Source organism: Abramis brama (genome assembly GCF_963993115.1).
Source record: "Abramis brama genome assembly, chromosome: 1".
In the NCBI taxonomy this organism is placed as follows: domain Eukaryota; kingdom Metazoa; phylum Chordata; class Actinopteri; order Cypriniformes; family Leuciscidae; genus Abramis; species Abramis brama.
Genome location: NC_139963.1, coordinates 61,476,890 through 61,486,769, shown reverse-complemented (window position 1 = coordinate 61,486,769; position 9,880 = coordinate 61,476,890). Strand labels below are relative to the sequence as shown.

General features: G+C 43.0%; 1 protein-coding gene across 1 annotated transcript in view; it reads right to left on the bottom strand.

The window, feature by feature from the left end:
• Window positions 1-2,400: 2,400 nt before the first annotated feature.
• LOC311085815 (uncharacterized protein) overlaps window positions 2,401-9,880 on the bottom strand; it is a 32,626-nt gene continuing 25,146 nt past the window's right edge. Inside the window, exons 4-7 of the mRNA XM_084118437.1 lie at window positions 4,891-4,977; window positions 3,138-3,185; window positions 2,912-2,992; window positions 2,401-2,800 (exon numbers count right to left, since the gene is read on the bottom strand). Of these exons, the coding sequence (XP_083974563.1) occupies window positions 2,745-2,800; window positions 2,912-2,992; window positions 3,138-3,185; window positions 4,891-4,977 (272 nt within the window). The 3' untranslated portion in view covers window positions 2,401-2,744. The remainder of the gene's footprint in view (window positions 2,801-2,911; window positions 2,993-3,137; window positions 3,186-4,890; window positions 4,978-9,880) is intronic.

The following is a 9,880-nucleotide window of genomic DNA, read 5'->3' as shown; positions in this document are numbered from 1 at the left end:
GTGCTTGTGTGCAGGGGTGAACACGGAAACGTGGGCACATTCACTGCATTTGAAACACATACGGCGTGAGCCGTGCAACCAGACATTATGCTCATTTGAGATTTCTCTGGGTCGCCGTGAGAACGGTGGTTGCGTGCAGGCGAGCGGGTAGATATACCGGCTCGATGACTGCGAAGTAAACATCTGCAGTAGCCGTGGCAACGGGGACTGACAGAGCGTGAAGCTTTGACAGTGGTCCAGCCGCAGCGGGACTTAACCGTCTTTTCTTCCCTCGTGTTTAGACGCTCATAAATACTCGAGCACCATGAGTAGGAGTGGTACGAGAGGCGGGTTCATTTTCTGTATGTAAGAAAAACTGGCCGCGAGCTCGGAGAAGCGAACAGCATAAATTTTTATCTGCCGCGAAAGCCGGGATCGGACACGGGTCTCTAGCGCGAAAGCCTATGATTCTGCCACTGAACCACAGGGGAGAACACATTACCTTTCAGTTAGCGCGAAGATATAAGAGAGCGACCTCATGTTCGTTTGCAGGCGTGCGTGTATAAAAACAGGCTCGTTTACTGCAATAGTTTCCAGCCGCCTGAACTTAAGAGGGGACTGAGAAATGTGTGAGAATTGGCGGTTTGTCCGGCCACAGCGGGACTAAAACACTCTCTCTCCTCTTTTCGCCGGTGAGTGAGGCGCGCGCGCTGAACGTTGCTCGTGACCGTCCGCTCTGTTATCCCTTGTGAATGGCGCAATCTGCGCGGCCCAATAAGGGGGAGAGCGGGTTCGCTTTCTGTATGTAAGAAAAGCTGGCCGCGAGCTCGGAGAAGCGAACAGCATAAATTATTAACTGTCACGAGAGCCGGGATCAAACTCGGGTCTCTGGCGCGAAAGCCTAAGATTCCGCCACTGAGCCACAGGGGAGAATACAGTACCTTTCGGTTAGAGCGAGCATATAACACAGCGTCATGTCTTGTGACGGCGTTTGCTTGCAGGCGTGCGTGTATTTATAACAGGCTCGTATACTGCGATATGAACAATTCCAGTCGCCTGAACTTAAGAGGGGACTGAGAAATGGAGGTAGGTCCGGCCACAGCAGAACGAAAACACTCTGTTCTCCTTTTCGCCGGTGAGTGACGCGCGAGGACGGAATAGCTTTCTTGTAACGTAAAGAGAGCTCCAAGACCGTCCGCTTCTGCCATCCCTTGTGAGCGGCGCAGTTTGCGCGGCTCGAACAGAGGGAGAGGAAGCTCGCTCCGAGACCATCCGCTTCTGCCATCCCTTGTGAGCGGCGCAGTAGCGCGGCTCGAACAGAGGGAGAGTGTCTATCTCATTCGCCTCATCCCCTGACGCGGCGGCGGCGCGGGCGAGAGCCGGCGGTTGAGCGGCCGGGAGGGGGGGCGGAGAGGGCGAGAGAGAAGCTCGAGGGAGAGGTTCCGGCGAGCTCCTCAGTCACAACAGTCTCCGGTGGTCTCTGCGAGCGGCGCTTCTTCTTGCGCGGCCCGGCAGGGACAGGCGGAGCGACAGCTTGGTCAAAAACTTCAAGTCGAGCCCGCAGGGTCGACATTGAAAGTTCCTCGCACTCGGGGCAGCCGCCCGTAGAGAGTGCGGTGGCGGCGTGCTCGCGGCCCAGGCAGAGAGCGCAGAAGAGGTGGCGGTCTCCGTTGCTGAGCGGGGCGCGGCACGAGCCGCAGGAAAAACGAGGCATTTTGACAAAAACGCCTCGTGCTCTTTTAGAACAGTGAGAGAAAGTGTGTGTCGCAGGGCGAACACACTTAGCAGTAATAAAAGGATATGTCGCCGGATAGCGTAGCAGGCACGGATGGCTGAAGGCGGCGAAGGCGGCCGGCTTCCTCAGGCGCTGTCCTAAGCTTGCTGGTCGCTGGTTTTGACGGCGGCGGCTTCTCAAGATCCAGCGATGCGAAGAGCTTCGCTGAAGACAAGAAAATCAGAGTTCAGCCTGTGAGCCCTCAATATATACACACTGGCCACACCCTTCTTGACGGTTAGAAGGGTGTGGAGGGCGCGAATTGGGTGTGACGTCACGCCGGGCTCACTGGTAGGCTTAAGCAGTTGCCGCCTGGCAGCCAATGAGCACGCTTATACAGCTTGCTTTGGTCTGCCTGCCGCTGCACTGCGTTGACAATAAATGCAAAATTAAGGATAATTTTTTGGCTTCAGATCTCGAAGAAAGAGAACTTTCCCGAAGCGTAAGCTACTTACGCAATACGAGAGAACCTCTCGTAAGAGAACCGCAGAGACTTAAGCCACTTTCAAGAAACGACTGAAACGCTTCTTTTACATCAACACTTGACCCATTAATACTCACACTTACTATTCTATATTACAATACATTACGAGCTCATGAGGGGGAATCACCATATTTGTAACAAACATCTCAGGAAAGGAGACATATTAAACACAATTGCAGAGGTTTTATTAAGAAAATTAGCATTAATCATTCAAAATTTAAAAAAAAGATGCTAAAAACAGGAATGAACAGACAAGATACAAGATTCACCAAATCAGCTCCATCACACAGAACAGAGAGAGATTATACAGTCTGAGTCTGTCCATTACTGTATTAATATTATATTTAAAGCAGTTTATATATGAAGCACAAGAAAATTTAATCTAAACTTGGTGTCACTATTTCTTCATTGTTTTCTGAGAAGAAGAAAATAAAACAATGAACAATCCTCTGTAAGTTTTTGCTATTGTAAATATTGCTGCAGATTGGCTCTAAACTCATCAGTATTTTATTCTAATATTGTCGGCATCTCTATTTCCTCTGGGTGCTTCGAGTCCTTCCTCCCTGCAAAATAAAAGCATTGACTGACCTCTCGTATGTGTTTTTATCATGATTGCAGATTGTTCCAGATCAGATGAGTGTGAATCATCAGATTGTGTGCGGCTCAAAACTCACCAGCTCTTCTTGCACAGATGATCTGAAGAAGAATCACAGTAGGAGCAGCAAACACTGCGATCTCAACAATAATCACAATCACTGCAGGAAACATGAGAGGAAGAAGAGAAACTGTACATGACTGAAGTCAAGGGTATTCAACTATCAACAGTTATTGATGAAGCTTTTACAGACTGACTGATAGTTTAATGTTATAAAGCTGTCAGTATAAATGAAAATGTCGTACCTCTGTATAATGATCCAGCAGTCACACTGACTTCAGTTTCTCCTGGATCTGTGGATCACGTCTGTTAGTTCAGTTCAACACATAATGCCACATATACACAACATCATCATCATCATCACATAATACTTGAGCTTCACACAGGCAATTCTAGGATTTTCATTTTAGCGGGGCTCAGCTCCCAATGAGTGTATGTAGCATGCGCGCTCATAATAGAAACGGCGCCGCTGATGTTGGTCTCGGGTCGGGTCGGGTTCGGTCTGAAAAATTGCAGCCGTTGTCGGGCTGGGGCCGGGTAGGGCTTGAGTTTTTGGCTCTAGACTGAAGCGATCACGAATTAGTGTACAGTTAATCACACATATTTTAGAGAGGCTAGGCAGAAGTTTACCCATACAGAAATGTAATATATTCACATTTATGTGGTACACAGTTAAATATATTGAAATATATTTTGAAAATATATTTTAAAAATGCTTATAACATAAGCTTAAATTGTTCTTCGTGTAAATATGTGTACATATGTGAAAATATATTCGTGCCTTATATCATGTGAAGTTTTTAATCAGTGTGTTTTGCAATATTTGTTTCTACTTTTTGTAACCGGGTGTAATGGAGGAAATACACACCTGACTAAATTGGCGGACCGCTCCTGTTTGCCAGATCTGGGCCACAAGCAGGCCATAGCAATGCCACATGTCAGCCAAGAGCAAAGAAATAAACCAGAACTGGACCTTATCTGAGCCACAAAGTCTGTGTATATTAAATATGGAGTCACCTCAGCCTTAATAAGCCTGTTAACAAGCAGAATCACTGAAGGAAAAGAAGAGAACAGAAAAAGAGACGAGCAGAAACACAAGAACTACAACTGACTTCAGACACAGCCTTAGATGAAATCAACTGAAGAGAAAAGAAGACATTAAATCTGTGAAGATCTCAGCAGAGGAGGATTAAACAACTCCACAAACAGCATTACCAGCTTCACTTATTACTATTTTGCAAACAGGAGTGGATCTGGCAAACAGGAGCGGTCCAACGAAGGGCTGTCATTCCTCGCTGCATGATCATCTTTCCACATGTGCCAGATGAGAGCCGGATCTGGGCCGAAACAATGTTGCTATCTGGGATATGACGTGATAGTTTGTCCTAAAGCTTGTCTACTCTTCTGCTACACACTCAAAAGTGTGTAGTGTGTACACACTAAACACTTAAAAAAAAAATTTTTTAATCAGTTTATTTCATATTGGGGTCATAAGACACCCAGACTTGATGAATAACTGAAGTTTTATATGTTAAACTTGTTGCCGAGCATTACGAGTGTACGGATTATTTTGTGTTTCTCTCTTATTTTGTATATTTGTTTTTACTTTTACATGTATGTTTTTTGATCATTTTGTGAGTGGATGAGCAGTATTTTATGTCTGTTTGGTGTTTTTCATGGATCTACAGTGAATGCGCTGCATGGATGAGCTCAACATATCGTCTTCATGTGACGCTTTCTGGGAGAATCGAGTGAAAGAACCGGAGTGTTATATGAACACACTACTCTCACTGTTTATACTAAACATGTCCTAGAATATGGATAAGTACGCTAATTGGGACACACCATAAAAGTCCATGAAATGAAACTAAAACAACAACTCAATGTGACAATCATACTGTAGAATATGACAGTCATATTTTGATGAGTTAACACTGAAGATAACTCTAGCATTATGCACTGAAAAGCACTGATGTGAGAAAGACAGTGATGATGTACCTTTAGAAACGTGTGTGTTTATAGTTGAGGGATCCTGAGAGTGTGTGATGTGGACTGGATTCACTGCTGTCGTTGAATCAGCTTGAGCTGTGAAGATGAATGTTAGTTCAGATCATTAATACTGTACAATATGACCATCATATTTTAACTTTGATCATCATATTACATAAAAAGTTAATATTTTTGCTGTCAAGTTTCAATTCCTTTATTATTTCCAGCATCACGTTTTGGACTGTTACTTCACTGCAGTTCATTAGTTTGAAGCAATGCTTTGAGTTACTCTTCTGTGAGAGTCAAAGAAGCTTTTGTTCCCTCAGTTTGTTCTGGTTCAGTGATACTGATAGACCTTAGTGTTACTGACATTATGAGGCTCTTCTAACACTGTTTTCTCACCTGAATACTTGACAGTGTATCTGACTGAGGTCTTGAGTTGATTTCTGTGAGTAAGCTGACATCTCCACTCTCTGTTGTCATCTTCATTCAGGAGTGTTGTAGTCAGAGTGATGATACAGTGATATCGATCTGATGATGATAATATCTGATATCTGGAGTCTGTCTTCAGATCAACACCAGCCTGATTCACCCACAACAGCTCAACTCCCTCAGAACGGACCCAATAATCACAGGAGACTGAATACAACTGACAGGAGAGAGTCACAGAGCGGCCTGGACTGATCTCAGTCTGTGAGGATGATGATGATGATGATGATGATGATGATGATGGTGACACTGAAACTGAACACAAGACACAAATCACAGACCCTTCAATCATCATCTGAGTTTAGAGGGAGAATTTTAAATTGACCACATAATCATAAACTTACCATGAAGAACATGCAGAAAAACATTTGCATCAGTTCCTTGTTGTTGGTCTTTTCCATTCACATCTATCCATTGTCTGCAGGTGTATAATCCATAATCTTCTTTTGTGACGTTCTTGATGTTCAGAGAGCAGTCAGACTCCAGACTCAGTCTCTCATGTCTCTCGGTGTCTTTCTTCTTTATCCCTTTAGTAATCAGGTCAACTGTTGCTGAATGTCTGAATCTGTTAGCGTAGATCCATGTAGTTGATTTGCAGTCAGAAAGAGCTTTATTACAGGACAGACGCACATTTTCACCAGAACTGATGAACACATTCTCTTCCACTCCACTGATACCTGAAACACAATATATCTCAGTGATCATTATGATATATGTTAATAAATGAAACATAAAACATACCAGCATAAAAAGCAGAAGTTTTAAAGCATAGTATTTTTCCTCATTTAAAGCAAAACAACACACTCTCCAGAATACACTATTAGTCTTTATCAGAGAGCTGTTCAAATCACTGACACACTGTTTGAGTGACACTGTGTCCAGTATCAGGAATAATACAGTATGATCTGTGTGTATCAATACACAACTCTGAGATCACAACGTGAATGTGTGCAAGAATAAACTGAGCATGTTCAAATGAACTCTTTCCAGACTAATTCCACTAATTGTCTTTAGAGAAAATACAGATTTCTTTACCTGTGAGAAGTGAAGAGAGAATGATCAGTCCCAGCAGACACAGATCACACTTATCAGCCATTTTGTGTTTCTGTCAGTCTTTCTCTTCATTATATATAGTTACAGCTCTTCCTTTAAACATCATCAGCTCCTCCTCTGGTTATTCACTTCCTCTGTTCTGATCAAATGAGTTTTTAAATCCTGCTAGAGTTGCTGTTTAGTGACACGATGCCACAGTGAAGTGTTGCTTTAAGTGTGTGTGAAATGTGTGAGAAGTGCATATACTGTGAACACACTGTCTCACACACATCTGCTCTGAACAGTTTATTGGCTACTTTTGCACACGAGAGAATTACTGTTAGTCTCACTTCTTTATTTTAGCAGTTTCCAGCATGACATTAAAATCTAGAAATAAAATAATTGCATTATTAGTAATAAAATTAGTTTGCTACTGAAAAGGTTTCCACTATCCATGACTAACTTGTAGAAAATGAATTCTAAAGCAGTTTTTAAGGTATTTTGAGATGATTAACGTCAGCTCCAGTTTGGTGAAACAGAAAGTATTTGCACAAACTTCATGAGCGTCTGTAAAGCAGATATTAAATGTCTTCAGGAAGAGTTTCTACACATGGATTATAATCTTCTGCTTTACTCTGGCAACATTTTAACAAGGCGATATGTTGAGTCAGTTCTGGTTCAGTCAGAGTCTGGTGTCGTCTTTAGTGGGTGTGTTGCATGTTACTCTGTTCCTGTTTGGATTACCTGTTGGATTTATTAAATATTCATCTTCATCTTCATCTTTGTGTGTGTTTCTACACCTGCGTGACAGTCTCTTTGTGTTGTGGCTTTGAGCTCTAGTGTTTTCAGAAGCATGTCATCGCTGGCTGTGAGAACTCAGTTAGTTTGACCGCACTGGTTAAACCCACACACAACTGTGATCATCTCTGAACCCAGTTTAGGCGGACCGGTGTGAATTCACACATTCAGAAAACACACATACAAATGCAAATGACACATTTCTGAGTGCTTTATTAAACAGAAATTTCATGTTTAATCCCATGCAACAAGAGATTAACACGTTTGCCAAATTGCTTTATGTTACACTTACTCTCGCATCAGCTGTTGTGTAAACAGTAGGGGTGTAACTTTTCACAAAATTCACGGTTCGATATGATACACTTGTGTCACGGGTCGGTTTGGTACATTTTTGATACAGCAAAAAGAAAGAAATACCAGAGAAATTTCCTGGATTTAATTTTTTTTAATCTTTTTTTTTTTTTTTTTTTATTAAAACTAACATCATAAAGTATGACATTTTTTTACTTTGAGCAATTCTGGAGCTATAATTGACTCTTCTTAGGAGCATATAAAACAAAACAACTATTCCTGCCAAACTTACATGGTTGCAGTGAGTGTTACTACGGTAAATCCATGGTGAATGTTGCTGATCTGTGGACGCTGGATAGTTCATTCATGCCACAATGTTTATTCCTGGTTTCCACGTCAGCGCTGTTTGATCCGTTAATAACGGAGAAATCTGAATGTTTCTCACTAGATCTCGCAGGAGTCGCAGCGATGTTATTACTTCTGTGGCGAATTCAAACGCTTTCTTTACTGGATCTCTTATTAGCGCTGTGAAGTAACAATGTCGCTTGATCAAGATCGGCTCGCGCTGCTTTGATTCAAACTGATAAACGGTCCTTCAACCACACAATAACGAGCAGTTATTCAGGGCCGGCCGCTCATAGCCCCCCCCAAAAAATAACTCTCCGGTTCTACGCGATTCACGTAAATGACCCAATTGACCAAGAAAACGGCGATTGCCGCCGAAAAGCGACAAGTTTGCAGGTGTGTAAAAGACTGAAGGAGCAGGTTACACATACAAACATTAAAGAAACCACACATGAAAAGAGGCCGAGGCTTACCAATGGCAGGGAAACTAGTTTAATGAGCACAAGACTCCTATACCACCCTGTGCACAGGTCTCACCACAACACACACACACACACACCAATAAGGTCAAGCATGAACACACAGCACTCCGTGACAGAATCCCTCCACCGCACACGAGGGCCTATGAGCGGCCGGCCCTGAAGCCTCGGCTCCTATAACGAGAAACAAAATTAACAAAATGGTCTCCAAATAAACAAAACAAATAAAAACAACAACAACCGAAACTTAAATAAAGTTACAGAAGAAAAACATTTACTTAGACGCACAGGCGGTGACCACACACACACAAACGGTGCATTCAAATCCCTTTTTATATGCTCCCTCATAATTGGACACTACATTACATTAATTAAATTAAAACATTACATTAAACATTAAATTAAAAGATTCAATTAAAACATTAAGTTTATTAAAAACGAAACTCTGTACGTCCCACCACATGAAGAAAAGAGAAACACAAGAACTGCAACTGACTTCCAGCCTTAGATGAAATCAACTGAAGATAAAAGAAGACATTAAATCTCTGAAGGTCTTGTCAGATGGGGACATGTAAAGTGGGTTGAGGGACAGTATATGGCTCCTTTGTAATTTGTGTGTGTTTGATTTCGATTGCAGTGAGATCCTGCGTGCAGTGTCTGTGTGTAAAGATATTGAGCACGTGTGATGTGTGTTTATAATGAGCACGTGTGTTTGTTGACATTGTCTTGTCGGAAGCCTACTGTGGGTGTTTGTATTGACTGAATAGCTGCCACACCTCCCGATCATCATAATCATGAACTCACAGCACTATAAAAGGTGACTGAAACTGAAACTAACCATGGGTGCACCAAGCTCTGCTGCTGTTTTGTCTTGCATTGATTTCCGCAATCTTTCTTGTTTGGGTCGGAGGAGTTACGCTGCCGGTGGCGAAGACGTTACTTCCGGGATCCCCCGCTCTGACACGTCTGCACTCGGCCACGCCTCCAGGGAACCCCTGTGCCTCGCGATCGCCTCGGCCTGGTTTGACTTAAAGGTCCCATTCCATGGATTATTTTTATTATTTTATAATGTTTCCAGGGGTGCCCTTATAATGTTAGTATGTTTTTTAGATCAATTTTTTTTATAATTTAGGAATAAAAGGCATATTTCCTAGCCTGATTTCATTCCCTGGTTTGAACACTCTGTTTGAAGGGGCGTGTCTGCTGTGAGACTTCAGTGTAAACACCCTCTGCTGTGATTGGCTGACATGCTTGTGTAGCAGTATGAGTTTAACTCGTAACTACTCGGCATTTTATTGGCCAATCGCTGCCACAGCCCCCTATAAATACAGGTAGTTGCCCTTCTGACTGCCTCTTGCTCGCTGGTGACGGAAGTGCGTCATACTTCCGGGTCACTCGCTCCGTGTTTTGCTGCTGCGTTTCTACAGGTAAAGTAGCGGCTCTGCTGTCTTTGCCCTCATTCCATTTGGTATCGGCCGCTGTTATGTTTACTATGCATTGAACGTTCATAGATCTCCGGTTGGCGGGCCAGTCCTTCACTCCATCGTTCAACGCATTCAAAAGCG